The 21,969-nt window shown below is 41.1% G+C and overlaps 2 protein-coding genes across 2 annotated transcripts; both read right to left on the bottom strand.

Annotated features, from left to right (window-relative positions):
• Nucleotides 1–1,868: 1,868 nt before the first annotated feature.
• On the bottom strand, nucleotides 1,869–20,502 carry LOC144528589 (uncharacterized). Its single transcript, XM_078267265.1, is given in 5 exon segments — nucleotides 1,869–3,491; nucleotides 3,970–4,333; nucleotides 4,336–4,433; nucleotides 4,909–6,351; nucleotides 20,101–20,502. Coding segments are annotated over 5 exon segments (2,916 nt in total). The 5' UTR covers nucleotides 20,294–20,502; the 3' UTR covers nucleotides 1,869–2,673.
• LOC144529220 (uncharacterized) lies at nucleotides 10,756–13,455 on the bottom strand. Its single transcript, XM_078268226.1, has 2 exons — nucleotides 13,244–13,455; nucleotides 10,756–11,734 (listed from the first exon to the last, which is right to left on the bottom strand). Exons 1-2 carry the CDS (start codon nucleotides 13,453–13,455, stop codon nucleotides 10,900–10,902), a joined length of 1,047 nt encoding a protein of 348 aa, XP_078124352.1. The 3' UTR covers nucleotides 10,756–10,899.
• Nucleotides 20,503–21,969: the final 1,467 nt, after the last annotated feature.

Genomic DNA, 21,969 nt, shown 5'->3' with positions numbered 1-21,969 from the left:
AAATCTGCTTTAAAATAAACATATGTGTTTTGGAATATAATAATAATTATAATTAATAAAAGCTTTCCACACAAATAAACGTACATGTGTCATTAGTGGTATGGCGCAGTGGATATGACACTAGCCTTTGGTGTGGGAGACCTGGATTTGACTCCCACTGTGATACATCAACCAATGTGTCCCTGAACAAGACACTTAACCCCTAGTTGCTCCAGAGGTGTGCGACCTCTGAAATACAGTATATAGCCATTGTAAGTTACTTTGGATAAAAGCGTCAGCTAAATGACATGTAATGTAATGTAAATGTATGAGAAAAAAATGAGATTTTAACTGTGTCAGGCTCGGACATAAATATCCTAATGCCTGTCGGACGCGGACAGAAAAATGCGGCCCGATCAGCACTCTAGTGGCTATGCCTCACAGTACACAAATCTCTGTGTCTTCCTGTACGTTAGAAGATGCAGAAGTTTATGCATTTTATGGCTTCTTGATCATGCAAATGGTTGATTTTTTTAAAGAAGGGCATGTTCAATGCAATTTTTTTATTCACTTGGTGTTTTTATGGCTTAACTTTGGAGCTTTTTACAGCAATTTTTACAGCTGATTTTCAGCAAAGCACATTCAGGGACCGTCGGAATTTTGAGAATCCGACAAACAATTCAGTTTTTACAGCTTTATTCTAGAGTAAGTGTTTTTTCATTGGCAATCTTTTAAACAAAAAGTGCTTCTTCGCCGTTGCCGGCGGGTTTTGGTGTTAGGAGGGTTAATGTTCATGTTTTTATTTGATAGTTTATTGTCATATATAATTATACTAATCTGTCAAACTTCAGCTACTTTGACCCACCCATGTTCCCACCGTTTTCAAGTATTCTTACTACTTCACCTCCTTCTTTTACATTTCAGACATCAATCCAGTTTAGCTTTTAAGCTTTCAGCATTCACACGCATTTTCTGCAGGAAATCCATTTTCTATTTTCAGTTACTTTCATGCAGCCGAATGAACTGGACCCCAGTTACATGAAAGATTATTTTAGACTTCCTCTAAGCAGAACAGAAACTATTCCCATAGAAATATGGAGCTATTGTTCTCAACTCCAGTCCATTATCCTCAGATTTGTCAATTGGAACCTGCTAGAAGATTTTGGTTCATTTTCAGCAGGTAATACATCTTCATTAATATCATTAATATATTATCATGTGCACAGCAATCACAAAGAAGCCGTCGTTGGAGGTTAAAGTCTGATCTCAGGCTCACTTCAACAATGCTTTTGCAAAAATATAAAAGCTCACTCAGGGTTTTCTGTACATGGTTAAAAAAACCTTAAATTGTCGAAAAAAGCATTAACAGAAAAACTGATTAATATACTTTGGTATATATGATACATCTCCTTTTCTGTTGTTGTTCTGCCCTCTAGTGTAAAAAACCAGCTGCAACAGTATGAGTCCACCTCCTGTGAGGAATATTTTCAGAATAAATCTCATAAACACTACTGAAACGCTCTCATATACACTCCTATGGTTTCAGTAAAGTATGAGTGTGAGAGCATTTCACTTGTGTGTGTCTGAGTTATATGTCATCACGTTACCATAATACTGAAACACTCTTACACACACTATTGGAAATGTTTCAATAGTGTATATTAGAGTGTTTCAGTAGTGTAAATAAAAGCCTTTCAGAAGTGAGTGGAAACATTTCACTTGTATGTGTCTGAGTTATATGTCTTCACATTAATGTAAAAGCTACAACAGCACACAAGATTCAATACAAGTAGAGGCATTTAAGACGAAGTCCTCTATAAATGTATCACTCAGTTATCTTGTGCAAAAAGAACAGAAAAGCAGTTTAATAAAGAAGGAAACACTTTGAATTGAACCAACTAATTAGGGTTTATTTTCATTTCACTCAACACAGTTTGGGAGACAGAGGCTAGGTCGGTTATCTTAAAAAACAAAGACGGCCAAGGATTGACCCCTGTGGGACCTCAAACAACATGTTTGCTTTTTGAGAAGAGCACTTTTAATTAGGCTTGCTGTTTCTTAAGTATATGTTTACTATTTCTTAAGAACTCGTGCAACCTTCAAAGCTACAGGAAGTTTGGCAAGTACAATTAAATGATTTACTTTATGGAAAGCTTTTGATGAATCCAGAAACATTCCTTCCATGTATTTACTGTTATTCAGGGCTGATGTAATCCTATCAATAAGTTTTAAAAAAAGCCACAATAAATCAAATCCAAATTCCAATCAGCACTGTCATCAGTCTCAGGATCAGAAGAGTCTACAGTCTAGTCTTCAGTCTCTGGTTGTAAAAGTGGATGTGAGTTCCTGGCTGTCATCTCCATCAGCTTCTGTTTCCATGTGTTGAGTTCATCTGCTGGCTGGAGGCTCTGCCTCTCTGTTCTCCTCAGTTTGACTCTGATGAAGCTGTGACGACTGACACCCGACACATTCATGTTTTATGACATGAGTACTATGGACAAATCTTTTATCACAAACACTGCAAGTGTATTTTCTCTCTCCTGTGTGAACTACCATGTGGTGTGTCAGTTGTGTCTTCTGTATAAATCTTTAAACACTCACACTGGGCAGCTATATGTTTTCTCTTGTTATGAGTTCTTATGTGTTTCTATACATTTTCTATACATCTTTACATCTTTCTGTGTAAAAGATTTCTTACAGACTGAGCTGAGGTTTTTCCCGTGTATGAGTTAACATGTGTTTTTTAAGACATGACTTGCGGCGAAATCTTTTATCACAAACTGAGCAGCTAAAAGGTTTCTCTCCTGTGTGAGTTATCATGTGATCTTCCAAATTTGACTTGCGGCCAAATTTCTTCTGACACTCAGAGCAGCTAAAAGGTTTTTCTCCTGTGTGAGTTTTCATGTGTGTCTTCAAAGATGACTTGAAGACAAATCTTTTATCACAAATTGAGCAGCTGAAAGGTTTTTCTCCTGTATGAATAATCATGTGCTGCTTCAGATTAGATTTGCGGCCAAATCTTTTCCCACACTCAGAGCAGCTGAATGGTTTCTTACATCTTGAATCATGTTTCAGAGAGTTTAAAGCTGACTGATGTTCTCTGGTCTCCTTCCAATCAGCACTGTCATCAGTCTCAGGATCAGAAGAGTCTCCAGTCTGGTCTTCAGTCTCTGGTTGTAAAAGTGGATGTGAGTTCCTGGCTGGTTCTGGTCCTCCACAGTCCTCTCCATCAGCTTCTGTTTCCATGTGTTGAGTTTGTCGTTGATGAAGCTGTGAGGACTGAGCTTTCTCTTCATCATCTTCACTCTTCACAGGGACAGGAGTGAATGGGAACTTGGTGATATCAGCCTCCTCCAGCCCTTGAAGCTGCTCTCCCTCCTGACTGCTCCAGAGTTCCTCCTGTTCCTCTTTAATGTGTGTGGGGGGCTCTGGCTCCTGCTGGTCCACACTGGAGCTACACTCCTGCTGCTCAAGGGGAACCTCTTCTTTAACCACCGACAGCTGCTCAACATCTGCAGGAAACAGAATCAAATACAGACAACTGTTAAGTCAATACTTGTAGCTAAGTATTTCAAATGTTTAGTCAGTACTTTTAGCTAATTAGGGAGTAATCCTGCTAGCTGTGTTAGCACTGTTGACCATGTTAGCATGTTTAGCCACGTTAGCTAGCTGCTGCTCCCAGGCTCTATCATCTCCCTGGTTAAGCGTGTACCCACTCCTATCTCCATTAATGTATCAGCTATTAGCTCATCTTAGACTAAATTGCTATCATTGTGGACAGGAGCATGTTCAAGTTAGAGCTGCCAATCTACCGACGACAGTCGACACCTTCCTGCAATAACAACTTACTATTTAGTCAGTACTTTTAAAAAACTATTTCAACTGTTTAGTCATTACTTTTAGCTACTATTTCAAGTGTTTAGTCAGTATTTTTAGCTTACTATTTCAACTGTTCAGACAGTACTTTTAGCAGCTAAATGTTTTTCTTACATCTTAAATCATGTTTCAGAGAGTTTAAAGCTGACTGAGGTTCTCTGGTCTCCTTCCAATCAGCACAGCCATTAGTCTCAGGTTCAGAAGAGTCTCCAGTCTGGTCTTCAGTCTCTGGTTGTAAAAGTGGATGTGGATGTGAGTTCCTGGCTGGTTCTGGTCCTCCACAGTCCTCTCCATCAGCTTCTGTTTCCATGTGTTGAGTTTGTCTTTGATGAAGCTGTGAGGACTGAGCTTTCTCTTCATCATCTTCACTCTTCACAGGGACAGGAGTGAATAGGGAACTTGGTGATATCAGCCTCCTCCAGCCCTTGAAGCTGCTCTCCCTCCTGACTGCTCCACAGTTCCACCTGTTCCTCTTTAATGTGTGGGGGGGGGGCCTGACTCCTCCTGGTCCACACTGGAGCTACATTCCTGCTGCTCAGGGGGAACCTCTTCTTTAACCACCAACAGCTGCTCAACATCTGCAGGAAACAAAACCAAATACAGACTGTTTAGTCAGTACTTTAAGCTAACTAAGGAGTAATCCTGCTAGCTATGTTAGCACTGTTGAACGTGTTAGCACGTTTAGCCACATTAGCTAGCTACTACCTCCCAGGCTCCATCATCTCCCCGGTGCACGTTTACTGTGGGCGAATGTATTAGCTATTAGCTCATCTTAGACTAAACCGCTATCACCATGGACTGGAGCATCACACAGGTTAGAGCTGCCAATCTACAGACAGTCGACACCTTCCTGCAAAGATGCAATAACATCTTACTGTTTAGTCAGTATTTTTAGCTATTTGAAGTGTTTAGTCAGTACTTTTAACTACTTCAACTGTTTAGTCAGTACTTTAGCTAACTATTTTAACTGTTTAGTCTGTACTAAGAGCAGCTTCAGATATCCCTTTTGGCCAAATCTCCTCCCACACTTAGATCAGCTGAATGGTTTCTTACATCTTGAATCATGTTTCACATGGTTTGAAGCTGACTGAGGTTCTCTGGTCTCCTTCAAATCAGCACTGTCATCCTTCTCAGGTTCAGAAGAGTTTCCAGTCTCTGGTAGTAAAAGTGGTTGTGAGTTCCTGGCTGGTTCTGGTCCTCCACAGTCTTCTCCATCAGCTCCTGTTTCCATCGGACCAACACATTTATGTGTTTTGACATGAGAACGCCGGGAAAATCTTTTGTTACAAACACTGCAGCTGAATCTTTTTTCTCCTGTGTGGACTAAAGCCATATGTGACCGTAAATTTCCACTCCGTGTAAAAGATTTCTTACAGACTGAGCAGCTGAAAGGTTTTTCTCCTGTGTGAGTTCTAATGTGTTTCTGTAAATTTCCACTATGTGTAAAATTTTTATTACAAACACTGCAGCTGAAAGGCTTTTCTCCTGTGTGGACTGTCATGTGTGACCGTAAACTCCAACTCTGTGTAAAAGATTTTTTACAAAGTGAGCAGCTGAATGGTTTCTCTCTTGTGTGGACTCTCATGTGTTTCTGTAAATCTCCTCTCTGTGTAAACGATTTTTGACAGACAGAGCAGCTAAAAGGTTTCTCTCCTGTGTGAGTTCTCATGTGTTTCTGTAAATTATCCCTCTGTGTAAAAGATTTGTTACAGACTGAGCAGTTAAAAGGTTTCTCTCCTGTGTGGATTCTTATGTGTTTTTTCAGGTGTCCACTTTCAGTAAAGGTTTTACCACACTCTGCGCAGCTAAAAGGTTTTTCTCCTGTGTGGACTACCATGTGTGACTGTAAATTACCTCTCTGTGTAAAATATTTTTTACAAACTGAGCAGCTAAAAGGTTTTTCTCCTGTGTGAGTTCTCATGTGTGACCGTAAAGTTCCACTGTGTGTAAAAGCTTTCTTACAGACTGAGCATCTGAAAGGTTTTTCTCCTGTGTGAGTTCTCATGTGTTGCTTCAGATTTGACTTGAGGCCAAATCTTCTCCCACACTCAGAGCAGCTGAATGTTTTCTTAAGTCCTGAATCATGTTTCAGAGAATTTAAAGTTTCCGGAGGTTCTCTGGTCTCCTTCCAATCAGCACTGTCATCAGTCTCAGGTTCAGAAGAGTCTCCAGTCTGTTCTTCCTTATCTGGTTGTGGATGTGAGTTCCTGGTTGGTTCTGGTCCTCCACAGTCCTCTCCATCAGCTTCTCTTCCCATGTGTTGAGTTTGTCTTTGATGAAGCTGTGAGGACTGAGCTTTCTCTTCATCATCTTCACTCTTCACAGGGACAGAAGTGGATGAGAACTTGGTGATATCAGCCTTCTCCAGCCCTTGAAGCTGCTCTCCCTCCTGACTGCTCCACAGTTCCTCCTGTTCCTCTTCAATATGTGGGGGGGGCTCTGGCTCCTGCTGCTCAGGGGGAACCTCCGCTTTAACCACCGACAGCTGCTGCACATCTGCAGGAAACAAAATCAAATAGAGACAACTGTTTAGTCATTACTTTTAGCTAACTATTCCAACCGTTTCAACATTACTTTTAGCTTACTATTTCAACTGTTTTGTCAGTACTTTTAGCTAACTAGGGAGTAATCCTGCTAACTGTGTTAGCACTGTTGACCTTTGTAGGCGGCAATCTGAGACTCAGATTTTAGCTGCCGAGAGGCTGAGTAGGGGAATAACTTGCCAGACGCGCTTAATAATCACGGATTCCAGATTTATTTACACTAATACAAACAAGGGTTCTGCTTTCAATACATCCCATAATTGTGTTACTGGCATACGAAGTTGTGTCCAAAAGTCATAAACAGCATTTAGAAAAGCGTGAGACTTCCCCCTTTCACCCCCTCATTTAGTCACAAAACCAGAACAGGTGAACAGATAATATTACTTTGCTTCCTCCGCCCCCACCAGGTGCCTTGATTACCGTAACTGTCCTTTCAAAATAATAGAACTACACCTGGCTCTTACAACCGTGTTAGCATGTTTAGCCACGTTAGCTAGCCAGTGCCTCTCAGGCTCTATCATCTCCCCGGCTGCATCTGTACTGAATCTTCATGGATGTATTAGCTATCGACCTTTTAACAGCAGACATTGTGACTTGTCATAGTAGGAAAAGCACAGCTTAAATTGATAACCTTAACGATGGCTCAATTCCATTAAGTGCCCCAGTAAGCTATTTCAGGGAGTCAGCATGCACAATACCAGGGCCTCTCCTAAGTGGAATGCAGCCATTGTTAATGGTTTTGAATACACCTGGGGTCTCATTTATAAAACTGTGCGTAGGATCCTTACTATACGTGTACGTACGCCCAAAATGGCGTACGCCAAAATAAAGTCAGATTTATAAAATCGTGTGTATGCACACCTGTAAGCAAAGTTCCCTTTATAAATCAGAGATTACCTACAAGTTTGCGTACTTGAATCCGCCTCTTATCCCGCCCTGTACACGCCCATTTTTAACCATAAATAGTCAATGCAAAGCACCTCGTGAATGCTGATCAGTATATGAATGACACTGGCAGTTGTTAGACCGAATCATGATGATTGGCAGAGAAAAGGCAAAAAACTTCTCAGACGTTCAGGAATTGCTGCAAATTGAATTATAATTTCGGCCTTTTCTTGCACAGTGTAGGGAAACCTGATCTATAACTACATGTATTAAAAATACGTCCAAAACGGCAGACATTACAGCTTCGATATACCAGATGTATATAATAAGATTTCACAGAACTATATATTATACCCAAACAAGCTTTAGTGATAAAGTTAAAGATTATATATAATATTTATTAGAAAAAACACTTAGCTGTCTGACATTTCCTTCCGGAAAAAACCCAACAGATGGCATAGTTCCGGCGCGTTGCCCTACTGGACCCAATTCAATACATAGATCCAAGAGCTCAGCTTTAGGGAATCTAAATCGGCATATTAGCCAGTCATCATCATGGTCCCTGAAGTCTCTTTTTCTCCTGATTCTTCCATTGGAGGTTAGTCCTCCTGCAGGGCCATCATGCAGCATTACACACGGGTTCACCACAGTATTTGTTTACAACAATTTGTGATTGTTAACACCTTGCCAACACAGCATCAACTAGTGGTATCCCCCACCCCGAGATACAATTTGAAGACGAAAGAAAGTCTAATAGGCAAACACACTTTTCTTCATGCAGGTTTGGTCACGAACAGTATTAAAGTTCGGACTGATAACGAGGACATTAAGTGTAACTATTGCGCGAGAGCTTAACGGCTGTATTTCCAGACTTTGACATTTGATGATATATGCACAGTTTTAAAGACAGATATTTAGTTATTTACACTGTGTTCTGCCGTTATCTAATGGTAGGGAATTTGATGTTATCCTGTATTCCATGCAGTCGGGCTATCCCCTCCTCCTGCATGCGCTCCGTAGCGGACAATGTGATGGCGAGACAGCGCCGATTAAACATTAAGAACACATTTTTATTAAAGAATTGAGTTGGATTTTACAAGGTGTTTATGGAACAAGTATCACTAAGTACGAGCGCAAATAACACTGCTGGATTTAATCTTCATGGTATTGTGGATGATATAGAGTGATATGTGCGTGAGGCATCAATACTTGAAAATATTACGAGTAATCGTTTTTCCCCATTTACTTTCTGCAGTCTGACTTCAGTTCACCACCTCACCATCTGCGTCGCCAATTCCTATTTTGTCTCCAAAATGTGCGTACGCATGGGTCAGAGTTTGCATGGAGGACCGCACATTCTCCCGTCAAGTTTGTTTTTTTATAAATCACAACCTTTGCGTGGGAAATGGAGTACGCACATTTTCAGCCCCGTTTTGTGCGTACGCCACGTTTATAAATGAGACCCCTGTGCTTTTCCTACTATGACATGTCAACATGTCTTATGTGAAAAAAGGTCTATTCTCTTAGACTAAACTGCTATCAGTGTGGACTGGAGCATGTGAAGGCATCACGCAGGTTAGAGCTGCCAATCTACCGATGACAGTTGACACCTTCCTGCAATAACATCTACTCTTTCTTCTGTTTAGTCAGTACTTTTAGTTTCTATTTCAACTGTTAAGTCAGTACTTTCAGTACTTTTAGCTATTTATTTCAACTATTTAGTCAGTACTTTTATCTATTTCAACCATTTAGTCAGTACTTTTAGGTATTTCAACTGTTTAGTCAGTACTTTAGCTATGCTACTATTTCAACCATTTAGTCAGTACTTTTAGCTAGGGTGACCAGATTTCCAATTTTCCCAACAGCACACGTAGGCCTTCTGCTCATAACATAATGGGGTATCTCAGTTAATATTCATGAATTTTCTTGGTATGTAGCCTACATACTGTATCTAAGAAATAATATCAAAAGACATTGAGTGAGTTTCGTGTGGGACCAACTTTATTTTTCAGAATTAAAGCATTTTTTGGAAAATTCACCCACTGAATTTGTGAAAAACTTGAATGAAAAGGTATTTTTCATTGCATTCATTGCAACGCTGGCTGCACAGATTATGCAGACGCAGACTGCTACAATTGACTGACACACACACACACACACACACACACACACACACACAGTTAAAATCATACGCTGGACGCTTTATTAGTCTTTCTACATGGGTTTAGTTAATGATTGGGCTATAATAAGACCACGTCGGCTATGTAATCGCTGACAACCGGGATAATTTCATAGTGGCTGGTGTAAACTGGGACATTTCTTTTCAACTGTTAAGTCAAAACTTTTAGATAACTACTCCAACTGTTTAGTCAGTACTTTTCGCTACTCTTTCAACGGTTTACAAAAGTTTGTGACAAATCTTTTGTCACAAACACTGCAACTGAATCTTTTCTCTCCGTTGTGGACTAAAGCCATGTGTGACAGTAAACTTCCTCTCTGTGTAAAAGATCTCCTACAGACTGAGCAGCTGAAAGGTTTTTCTCCTGTGTGAGATCTTATGTGTCTCTTCAGGTGTCCCCCTTGAGTAAAAGCTTTACCACACTCAGAACAGCTGAAAGTTTTCTCTCCTGTGTGGATTCTCATGTGTCTCTTAAAATCTGACATGAAGCTAAATCTTCTCCCACACTCAGAGCAGCTGAATGTTTTCTTACATCTTGAATCATGTTTCAGAGAGTTTAAAGCTGACTGAGGTTCTCTGGTCTCCTTCCAATCAGCACTGTCATCAGTCTCAGGATCAGAAGAGTCTCCAGTCTGGTCTTCAGTCTCTGGTTGTAAAAGTGGATGTGAGTTCCTGGCTGGTTCTGGTCCTCCACAGTCCTCTCCATCAGCTTCTGTTTCCATGTGTTGAGTTTGTCTTTGATGAAGCTGTGAGGACTGAGCTTCCTCTTCATCATCTTCACTCTTCACAGGGACAGGAGTGAATGAGAACTCGGTGATATCAGCCTCCTCCAGCCCTTGAAGCTGCTCTCCCTCCTGACTGCTCCACAGTTCCTCCTGTTCCTCTTTAATGTGTGTGTGTGTGTGTGGGGGGGGGGGGCTCTGGCTCCTTCTGGCCCACACTGGAGCTACACTCCTGCTGCTCAGCAGGAACCTCTTCTTTAACCACCAACAGCTGCTGAACATCTGCAGGCAACAGAATCAAATACAGACAACTGTTTAGACAGCACTTTTAGCGAGCTATTTCATCCGTTTAGTCAGTAATTTGAGATACTATTTCAATTGTTTAGTCAGTATTTTTAGATACTATTTCAACTGTTTAGGCAGTACGTTTACCTAACTGATTCAACTGTTTATACAGTACTTTTAGCCTATTATTTCAACTGTTTAGTCAGTACTTTTAGATAACTACATCACATGTTAAGACAGTACTATTAACAGCTGAATGTTTTCTTACATATCGAATCATGCTTCAGAGAGTTTAAATCTAATTGAGGTTCTCTGGTCTCCTTCCAATCAGCACTGTCACCAGTCTGGTCTTCAGTCTCTGGTTGTAAAAGCGGATGCGAGTTCCAGCCTGGTTCTGGTCCTCCACAGTCCTCTACATCAGCTTCTGTGTTTATATGAACAACACATTTATGTGTTTTGACATCAGAACACCAGGCAAATCTTTTGTTACAAACACTGCAGGTAAATATTTTTCTCCTGTGTGGACTATGGCCATGTGTGACCGTAAATGTCCACTCTGTGTAAAAGATGTATTACAGACTGAGCAGCTAAAAGGTTTCTCTCCTGTGTGGATTTTCATGTGTCTCTTCAGGTGTCCATTATCAGAGAAAGCTTTACCACACACAAAGCAGCTAAAAGGTTTCTCTCCTGTGTGGATTTTCATGTGTCTCTTAATATCTGACTTGCGGCCAAATCTTTTCCCACACTCAAAGCAGCTGGATGTTTTCTTACATCTTGAATCATGTTTCAGAGAGTTTAAAGCTGACTGAGGTTCTCTGGTCTCCTTCCAATCAGCACTGTCATCAGTCTCAGATTCAGAAGAGTCTCCAGTCTGGTCTTCAGTCTCTGGTTGTAGAAGTGGATGTGAGTTCCTGGCTGGTTCTGGTCCTCCACAGTCCTCTCCATCAGCTTCTGTTTCCATGTGTTGAGTTTGTCTCTGATGAAGCTGTGAGGACTGAGCTTTCTCTTCATCATCTTCAATCTTCACAGGGACAGGAGTGAATGGGAACTTGGTGATATCAGCCTCCTCCAGCCCTTGAAGCTGCTCTCCCTCCTGACTGCTCCACAGTTCCTCCTGTTCCTCTTTAATGTGTGTGGGGGGCTCTGGCTCCTGTTGGTCCACACTGGAGCTACACTCCTGCTGCTCAGGGGGAACCTCTTCTTTAACCACTGACAGCTGCTCAACATCTGCAGGAAACAAAATCAAATAGATACAACTGTTTAGTCAATACTTGTATCTAACGGGGCGGCGTCTAGCTCACCCAGTAAGAGAGTTCGCACCATGAGTCCTGCTGCGGCACGGGTTCGAATCCGACCTGCTGCCCTTTGCTGCGTGTCATCCCCCATCTCTCTCCCCCTTTCCTGTCTATGCACTGTCACTATAATAAAGAGGAAAAGCCCCGAAAAAATTATCTTAAAAAAATAAATACTTGTAGCTAACTATTTCAAACATTTAGTCAGTACATTTAGCTAACTAGGGAGTAATCCCCCTAGCTGTGTTAGCACTGTTGACTGTGTTAGCACGTTTAGCCATGTTAGCTAGCCGCTGCTTCCCAGGGTCTATCATCTCCTGGTTGCGCGTGTACCCACATCTTCATGGATGTATTAGCTATTAGCTCATCTTAGATTCTTAGATTGCTTTGCATCGCGGTGCATTTCACCGCCATAACGCTAGGGGGAGATAAGTAGGGTTGGGCATCGTTTAGATTTTACCGATTCTGATTCCAATTCCGAATCTTCCTTTCGATGCCGGTTCTTGATGATTCTCGATTCCGATCCTTTGAGGGGTGGAGTTGAAACGGGTCACATGCCTATTTTCACAAATAAGAGGAAAGTTTTATTTTAAGTCAGTGGTGGTTTGCAGTTTTACTGCTTTTTCAACGTAAAATAAAGCCAGACTAGAGCGCTGCTTACTGAGCTCCAAGGCTGCAACACAACAAGCGCCTGGCCGCTTCGGAAACCAAAACTTGCACATATTAAATTGGGAAGCGCTGATCAGATTTGAAACCAAATCCTCTAAACGATTCCAATAAAGAAACGATTCCAGTGGAATCGTAATTTTTGAAACGATTCCAAGTAGGAATTGGTTCTCGATGCCCAACCCTAGAGATAAGTCTGAGGTTAATTGCAAGGTGTCTGCCAGCCAGTTTATGTTATGTTAGCAAGCAAACTTTAGCACAACTGCCCACAAAGTACTGCTTGCTGGGGAAGTGCTAATTTCAAAACGTTATTGACATATAAATGCTTGACAAATGAATCTAATGCTGTACTTGACAATGGATCAGAATGCAGCATTGTTCTCCCACAGGTGGTGCAGCAGCTGAAGCTTCCCAGACATTCCGAGAGTCTCCCTTTGCGGACTGTTCATCAAAGGGTCACGCAACTTGATGGTTCATGAGTTATCCTTCAAGTGTCCCCCATTCATGCACCCATGGAGAGGTATCAGATCTCACATGCCTTCACTGCAGATTGCTTGTGCCTCTGACTTTTTCTACCCAGTGGCTGCGCTCCAAAGGAAATACTTGCGTCTGAGAGAGCTTCCCCTAGCTCCAGTGGACTGTGCTCAGCCATTGCTTCTCATTGGGTCTGATATGCCACATTTACTTATGCCCATCCAAACAGTGCGCACCGGACCCTCTGGTAGCACCATTGCTGTGTGCAATAATCTTAGCTGGTCACTTCAGGGTCCAACGTCACTCAACCAAGACACAGTGACTGAGCAACAGTGCCTTCACCTGGCCACAGAACCATCTGAAGAGCTCCTCTGAATGTTGAGCGCCTTTGGCAGCTGGACACGCTTCCCTACAGCACTAAGGGGGTCACCCTTTCCAAGCAGGACCAACAAGCCCTCACTCTGCTCCAGACAGCTACAACGTGGGTAGACATCAATGGCACCCTGCGCTATGCCACACCAATGCTCTGGCGTACCCCAGAAACAGCTCTTCATGCTCCCAAGGAAATTGTACTGCCTAGACCGAACGCAGACTATCCAGAGACCCTAAGACAAAGAGGCATTAACAAAGCAGTTGGAGCACCAATGTCGCCTAAAGAAGGCTGAATAGATTGGAGGGATGTCACATCCCTCCGTTTCAGATGGCTAATTGCACATTTGCTCCGACAGTGTCGGAGTTCAAAAACTCCACAGTCTGACATGACAGCCTGCGGGAGCCTGCCGGGGCCGCTGGCTGGCCGCCCGGTAGAGGTGTTGAAATTAATCAGATAATCGATGCATCGGGATGCGGACATGGACGATGCTGCATCGATGCAGTGGCCCACCATAATCCATTATAACGTAATGACGTCGCTCGTTAATTTTCCGGCCGCGGCATAAACATTCAAATGAAAAATAACATTCTCAGTAGCCTAAACATCGAGAGACACTAGTTAGCTTGGAGAAGATCGAAGTGGAATAATGAAGCTGAAGAGGTGTAGCTACACTACGGCACTTTTCCTGTCTAACAGCAGTGGTTTAGAACAAACGTGCTAGTGTGCCTGGCTAAAGTTGGAGTTAACAACTTGCTAAAGTTGGAGCTAATGGTGGAGAGTTGCTGATTCGGAGGATGCTGATTTTGGACCGGAGAGGACGACAGCGTGTTTCCCTGCTGAAGAGGACTTTGCCGTAGCTGGTGACTGGTTTTTGTTTTCGTGTTTGAGCTGTGTTTCTTGGACTAACAGCTAACTGTAAGTCTGTGTGTTTGCTTCACTGAAGACAACGTCCTGCACGTCCACACGAGCTACCATCAGGCCCGCAACTTTTTTTTCCTCTTGGCGTGTGTCTGTCTTAACACAGTGGTTTAATAGGGTTTGAGTAAGTTTTACATTGAAACTGCTGTAAGGACGAATCATTTTGTGTAGCTGGAGTGTTTTAAGTGGAAACTGATAGAGAAACGGGTAAAGGGGTAGTTGTGTGTAATATCATTTGAAGAAATACTGCAGTTAGCATATTTGAAGGGTGTGATTTGTGTTATGTTTTTTTTTTGTTATTCAATCTAACGGCTGAATATTATTTGACATTTAAGTTATTGTTCAGTAAACAATACCGTTTTTGTTAAAGAGTTTTCTGGGGTCAGTTATTCCAATACAGCACAATAGATTTGCTGATTAAAGTAGGGTGGTATGTGACTAAAGTAGGGTGGTATGTGACTAAAGTAAAGTAGGGTGGTATATGACTAAAGTAGGCTGGTATGTGACTAAAGTAGGGTGGTATATGACTAAAGTAGGGTGGTATATGACTAAAGTAGGGTGGTATATGACTAAAGTAGGCTGGTATGTGACTAAAGTAGGGTGGTATATGACTAAAGTAGGGTGGTATATGACTAAAGTAGGGTGGTATATGACTAAAGTAGGGTGGTATATGACTAAAGTAAAGTAGGATGGTATATGACTAAAGTAAAGTAGGGTGGTATGTGACTAAAGTAGGCTGGTATGTGACTAAAGTAGGCTGGTATGTGACTAAAGTAGGCTGGTATATGACTAAAGTAGGCTGGTATATGACTAAAGTAGGGTGGTATATGACTAAAGTAGGGTGGTATATGACTAAAGTAAAGTAGGGTGGTATGTGACTAAAGTAGGCTGGTATGTGACTAAAGTAGGCTTTTAGTCTGGTATATGACTAAAGTAGGGTGGTATATGACTAAAGTAGGCTGGTATGTGACTAAAGTAAAGTAGGCTGGTATGTGACTAAAGTAAAGTAGGGTGGTATGTGACTAAAGTAGGGTGGTATATGACTAAAGTAGGCTGGTATATGACTAAAGTAGGCTGGTATGTGACTAAAGTAGGGTGGTATGTGACTAAAGTAGGGTGGTATGTGACTAAAGTAGGGTGGTATATGACTAAAGTAGGGTGGTATGTGACTAAAGTAAAGTAGGGTGGTATGTGACTAAAGTAGGCTGGTATATGACTAAAGTAGGCTTTTAGTCTGGTATATGACTAAAGTAGGCTGGTATGTGACTAAAGTAGGCTGGTATATGACTAATCCAGAATAGGTCAACCGTCGTGGTAGCTACCTTAAAGAAATGAACCCAAACACTTCATCATTCCAGTCTGAAGTTACTTATTGCAGCTTGGGCATTGCACTTGACAACACAAGTTTGTCAAGTCAAATATCCTATACGGCTTTAATAGAATTTTTTTTTGTGAGTGAGCCAGCTGGAGCTCTCTCAGGAGACTTGCAGACAAGTGACGTAAGCAGAAATAGTATTTTGGGAGGGCCAGTACAAAAGTTTTCAAAAAGACGTAGAAGTAGCATAAAGGACAAACTGAAAAAAACAGCAACAATTTTACCTTCCAACATATACTGCATTACAACGGCATTAGCAGTACTGTCTACTGTCTGGAAAGTGGGCAGAAGAGAGATAGAGAAAGAGGAAGCAGACGTGTAGATGCGACCGGAGCAGAGTTGGTGGAAAGTTTTGTACACAGTGTGTGTGTGTGTGTGTGTGTGTGTGTGTGGTGTCTGAAATAAACCCCAGACTGAAAGCCAAGTTCATTCATTTGCTCACCAGAAACGGGATTTTAACCCCGATGTTATTCATTTCATAACGTGGGCCCTGGAGGTAACGAGTCTCCCCTGGTTTAAACAGCTTGTTAACGTGAGCTTGTTGCCCCGTGTGAGCTGATGACCTCATCTGTTGACATTTCTGAATGCCTTCCTACAGTTGCTTAATAAAAGCTTTCCACGCAAACAAACATAGCCTACATGTGTCATTAGTATGAGAACAACATGAGATTTTAACGGTGTCGGGCTCGGACAGAAAAATGCTGCCCGATCAGCACTCGATCTACAACATGCTCAACCAACAAAGCTCAGTCTAAAAAGTTTGTACACAACAATATAGACAAAAACCTGTCGATTTTAACCTTTTCGGGCTAAAATATATTTGCACAGGCAGAACCAGCAGCATTGGCTCTGCACAGCACTGTTATAAAATAACCATTTTATTGCACAAAGTAGCAACTAAACATGAACCCAAACAGCAGAGAAGGCGTTCACATACTGCATGACATAGAATAGCCTACATCAGACAGAAATCACACATGTAACATATCCTTTGTGCATTCATAACAGCATTGTTGCTTCAGGACTATGGTCAGATCATGAGCAGCAAATGTACCAGCAGTAAAAGAAAATCAAAGAATGAAAACTTCCAGCCAAGCATGGTTTGAATTATGAAAGATATGAAAAGTGGCCAGCAAGGCGTCAACTCTTACCCTACAGTCACATTAGCTACAAAAGAGAGCGACATGCACTCGCTTGTGTGTGCTCCTGGACGTGCCTAGCCTACCCCTGGTTGGCAACAGTGAACAGAAATTCTCCGGTGCTACCTTCAACCATGTCTTACAAGTAGAGATGTTCTGATACCAGTATCGGTATCGGCTCCGATACTGCCTAAAACGCTGGTATCGGGAAGTACTGGAGTTAATGCACCGATCAGATACCACGTAATAAAGCCCTAAAGAAAAAATATGTTAAAGTAGTTTATTTATGTTCTTTTTCCGTTATAACTGACTGACAAACTGGAGAATAACAGAACGTTCTGGGGCGTTCATGTTTCACAAAGAGTTTAACCTGAGCTAGACTGACAACAAAGATAGAAATAATATCACATCTATACAGGGATAGTAGTATACAGCTGTTATACATCATATCATCCATACAGAGATAGTAGTATACAGCTGTTATACATCATATCATCTATACAGAGATAGTAGTATACAGCTGTTATACATCATATCATCTATACAGGGATAGTAGTATACAGCTGTTATACATCATATCATCTATACAGGGATAGTAGTATACAGCTGTTATACATCATATCATCTATACAGGGATAGTAGTATACAGCTGTTATACATCATATCATCTATACAGGGATAGTAGTATACAGCTGTTATACATCATATCATCTATACAGGGATAGTAGTATACAGCTGTTATACATCATATCATCCATACAGAGATAGTAGTATACAGCTGTTATACATCATATCATCTATACAGAGATAGTAGTATACAGCTGTTATACATCATATCATCCATACAGGGATAGTAGTATACAGCTGTTATACATCATATCATCTATACAGAGATAGTAGTATACAGCTGTTATACATCATATCATCCATACAGAGATAGTATACAGTTCTTAAAACATTATAAAATATATGACACACTGGTATCGGCCGATACGCAAGTTCAGGTATCAGGATCGGTATCGGGAAGCAAAAAATGGTATCGGACCATCTCTACTTACTTCAGAGGTATTGTCAAGTCACAAGAACGATGTTTTTGGATTTAAAAGTATTTATTTCTCGATAAAATTAACAAAATGTTTGAGATAAAATGCCAAACATATCAGATATATACATATATATACGATGTGCTGAAGCGTTTTCCGCCATCTTGAATTATTTTCTTCGACTCGAGCCACTGACATACGTCACGCTGCCCTCACGCTCGTCGCTCGTCGCTGGCAAGCGGCCACCCCCATTGTAGGGTGGCCTACAAGTATCTATCTGTCCATTTTCTAAAAGTTTCTATATCAGAAATGTGGGTTTCTTTCAACCAAATTTTAAAACAAAATAACGTGGATGGTTCACTACAACGCTCTTCACGAGTTAAACAAATGATCAGTTCACTACTTTCATTGAATTTGGGTGTTTTATTCAATTTTATAGCATGTAAAGAAAAATGTATAAAAGAACATTGAAAAACTTAGGAAACAAATGTCAAAAAAAAGCACAAAAAAGTGACCAAAACATTGGGGAAAATCTTCAAAAACTTAGAAAAAATCTTCAAACACATTGGTAAAAGTGACTAAAACATGGGAAAAGCTTAAAAAGTCAAAAAAAAGTGCAGAGAAATATTGACCGAAACGTCAAAATAAAAGTGTCAAGACGACCAAAACGTTGGAATTGTTTTTCCATTTCGACCCAGCTCGTCCTTATTTACGCTGGACTCCATCCAAGAACACGGTCCACGCCACTTCGAAGAGAAGCCATTGTTGTCGCGGTAACTTTCAACAGAACACATCCATGGTACGCGGTCTAAAAAGCCAGCTAGCTAACGTTAGCTGCTGAAGGCAGCCGGGACAGTCTGCCTGTTGTTACTTGTTACCTAATAGTTTGACCCTTATTCTATGGTTTCAACAGTTTCGTTCTAATCAGAAGAGAAGACACATTAAACACACACAACTTGTTCTGTTACTAGTTCTTTTTTTTTAAACATACATTTGAATATTTTTCATAAAACTTATTTTGATCAAACTTGGCCGGCCCTGGCCCATTACTGACTACACGACAGACAGAAACACAGACAGAGACACACACACACACACACACACACACACACACACACACACACACACACAATAGAGAATCTATGTCCCATTGCCAAGAGAAAGATGAGAGACATGAGACTGAACAATGCAGAAGAGCTCAAGGCTGCTACTGAAGCATCCTGGTCTTCTATAACACCTCATTCATGCAAAAGGAGCCCAAACCAAGTACTGAGTACATATGCATGATTATATTTTTCATACGGCCAACATTTCTGTATTTAATAAACATAACAGACAATAAATTAATATAAGTAAAGAGAACAAAGAGTAAAATGTATTTACAGTATTGATTCAATACTGTAAATACATTTTAAGCTGGCATTTTATTGTCATCGCAGTGTTAAAGCTTCGCCATCAGGGACACACACACACACACACACACACACACAGTCAGTCACACACACACACACAGTCAGTCACACACACACACACACACACACACACACACACACACACACACACACACACACACACACACACAGACAGTCACACACACAGACACACACACACAGACACACACACACACACACACACACACACACACACACACACACACACACACACAGACAGTCACACACACACACACACACACACACACACACACACACACAGTCAGTCACACACACACACACACAGTCAGTCACACACACACACACACACACACACACACACAGTCAGTCACACACAAACACACACACACACACACACACACACACACACACACACACACACACACACACACACACACAGTCAGTCACACACACACAGTCAGTCACACACACACACACACACACACACACACACACACACACACACGGGAGAGCAGCGTCTGACAGGGCAGAGAGATAACCCTCTCTCTTCGACAGCCTTGAAAATAATTTGTAATTTTCATACTACTGATGAACATATGCAGCAGATCTGCAGTATGTAGTAGGTACTGCAGTATGTAGTAGGTACTGCAGTATGTAGTAGGTACTGCAGTATGTAGTATGTACTGCAGTATGTAGTATGTACTGCAGTATGTAGTATGTACTGCTGATGATTGCATACAGCCGTCAGCGATTTCGGAAACAGGAAACGGGGAGAAAAGGGAAATGAGCTGCAGCTAAGGGCCTCGGGTTGAACCGAGTATCTGCTGTACTGCTGCGGAGAAGCAGTCGAGGCTTTGAAGCGTCGACAGGCTGAATGTTTAACGAACAAACATGCTGTCAGTTTAACCAGAGAGAGAGGAAGAAGTAAAGGGACCAAACCTGCTCTGTGTAACCGAAGCTGAGGGCTGAAAACAGCGTCCAGTAGCTCCCGTTGTCGCTCGTTCTCCTCTTTTGAACGACAAAGTTCCTCCTCGTACTCTGCTATCGTTCTTTCAAACAGCCCAAATATCTCTTCAGCAGCCGCAGTTAGTCGCTGCTCCACCAACGCTCTCAGCATCTGGACTTTACACATTTTACCTCTTTCTCAACACAACAAAGACGCTCTGCTAGACGCCATCTTGTTCAGAGTGTGAAGTTAGCCGCAGTGAAGACTACAGCTTCCGGTGCAGATTAGTTGCTGAACTTCAAAATAAAAGTCCGGAAGCGTTTCAGGCTTCTTTAGATCCAAACTCAAAAGCTATTTGTTTAGAATGGCTTTTAATACGTAGTAGTGGTCTCCTCCTCCCGTTTAAATGAAACCTTTTCTCATTTGACTGTTTTCTATGTTTCATTATTTGTATTGTATGATATGTTGTTTTATTCTTGGTTCCTGATGTAAAGCACTTTGGATACCTGCTGGTTGCTGCAAAAGTGCTATATAAATAAAGATTGATTGATTGATTGATGATTTAGAAAAACACAGCAACATGAATGATCAAAAAACACGTCTGAAGAAAGACAAATGTTGTATTGCATTTTCAGAGCTCTGAGAAACTATTAAAGATTAAGGTTGCTTTCATTTTTTTAAAATCTGGACCCAACTTACCCATGGATTAGAGTCTACTTGACTGATTCTTGTTCTGTTTTTATTTGTCTGAAGGTGAAGTTAATTGGTATGTTTTTATTTGACAGTTTATTGTCATATAAAATTAGACTAATGTCACTTTAAACCCACCTATGTTTTTACTTTTCATTACATGTCATTTAGCTGACGCTTTTATCCAAAAAGCTTATATACTTATATACTTAGTTAAAAAAAAAGCGCCAAAAAGGTCGACAAAACAAAAACGTTAAAAGAAGCTAAAATGTTGAATAAGCCCTAAAAAAACGGTTGCTGAACTTCCCTCTGTCAGAAAGCAGCAGCGATACTGTCTGTTTCAACAATAAAAGATTATGATGCTACTTCATTCAGTTTTAGAAAAGTAGAAATGTTGGAAATATTAAAATAATTTCAACAAAACTGACATTATTGGTAATATTTTATTATCTTTCTTGGGAGTTACAAAGTGTCATTAAACTGACATGAAACAAAAGAAATCATCACAATAAAATATATATTCAACACTTATGAAATGTAAATGTGTCAATATATATTATCCAACCAGACAATCTGATTGGTCAGCTAGACATTTAGAACGTGCTCAAATCAGCACGGCAGCACACCCAGAGCATAAGTAACTATGCCGTACTTCAATACAACTGGAAGGTACTTTTAATTGAGTACTTTCATTTTCTCCTATTTGCCTATTGTACGTTTTACTGCTCTACTTTTACAGCTTTAGTCACTTTGCATATTCATATTAATTATACACAATATTATGAATAATCTATGATGTATTAAAGTGGATAAAGAGGAGACTTTATTGGTCCGGTGGAGAAATTCACAAGCTAGCTGCCGAGTCAGACTTCCGCTGTTATTTTGGTGAAAGTAACTCAAAACTAATGCAAAAGTAGTGTAACGCATTACAAATCAGAGACAGTAATATTGTAATATAACCAATTACTCTCAAATGACAGTAACTAGTAATCTATAATGTATTACATTTTGGAAGCAACTTGCCCAACACTGTTCACAAGGTCCCTGCGTGGCGTGAGCGTGCTGGCTGGATGGCGTGAGCGTGTCGGCTGGATGGCGTGAGCGTGTCGGCTGGATGGCGTGAGCGTGTCGGCTGCGTGGCGTGAGCGTGTCGGCTGCGTGGCGTGAGCGTG

Source organism: Sander vitreus, chromosome 14, assembly GCF_031162955.1.
Source record: "Sander vitreus isolate 19-12246 chromosome 14, sanVit1, whole genome shotgun sequence".
Classification (NCBI taxonomy): domain Eukaryota; kingdom Metazoa; phylum Chordata; class Actinopteri; order Perciformes; family Percidae; genus Sander; species Sander vitreus.
The sequence above is the reverse complement of the archived record's forward strand: the minus strand, read 5'-3'. Positions and strand labels throughout refer to the sequence as shown.

Bases quoted from the DNA above. Each gene is read 5' to 3' on its own strand.
- LOC144529220 (XM_078268226.1), bottom strand. From the start codon at position 13,455: ATGAAGAGCTGTTTCTGGGGTACGCCAGAGCATTGGTGTGGCATAGCG. The intron at 11,735-13,243 runs GTGAAGGCACTG...ATACAAGTATTG, and splicing joins TCAGATGGTTCTGTGGCCAG to ACTAAACAGTTGTATCTATT.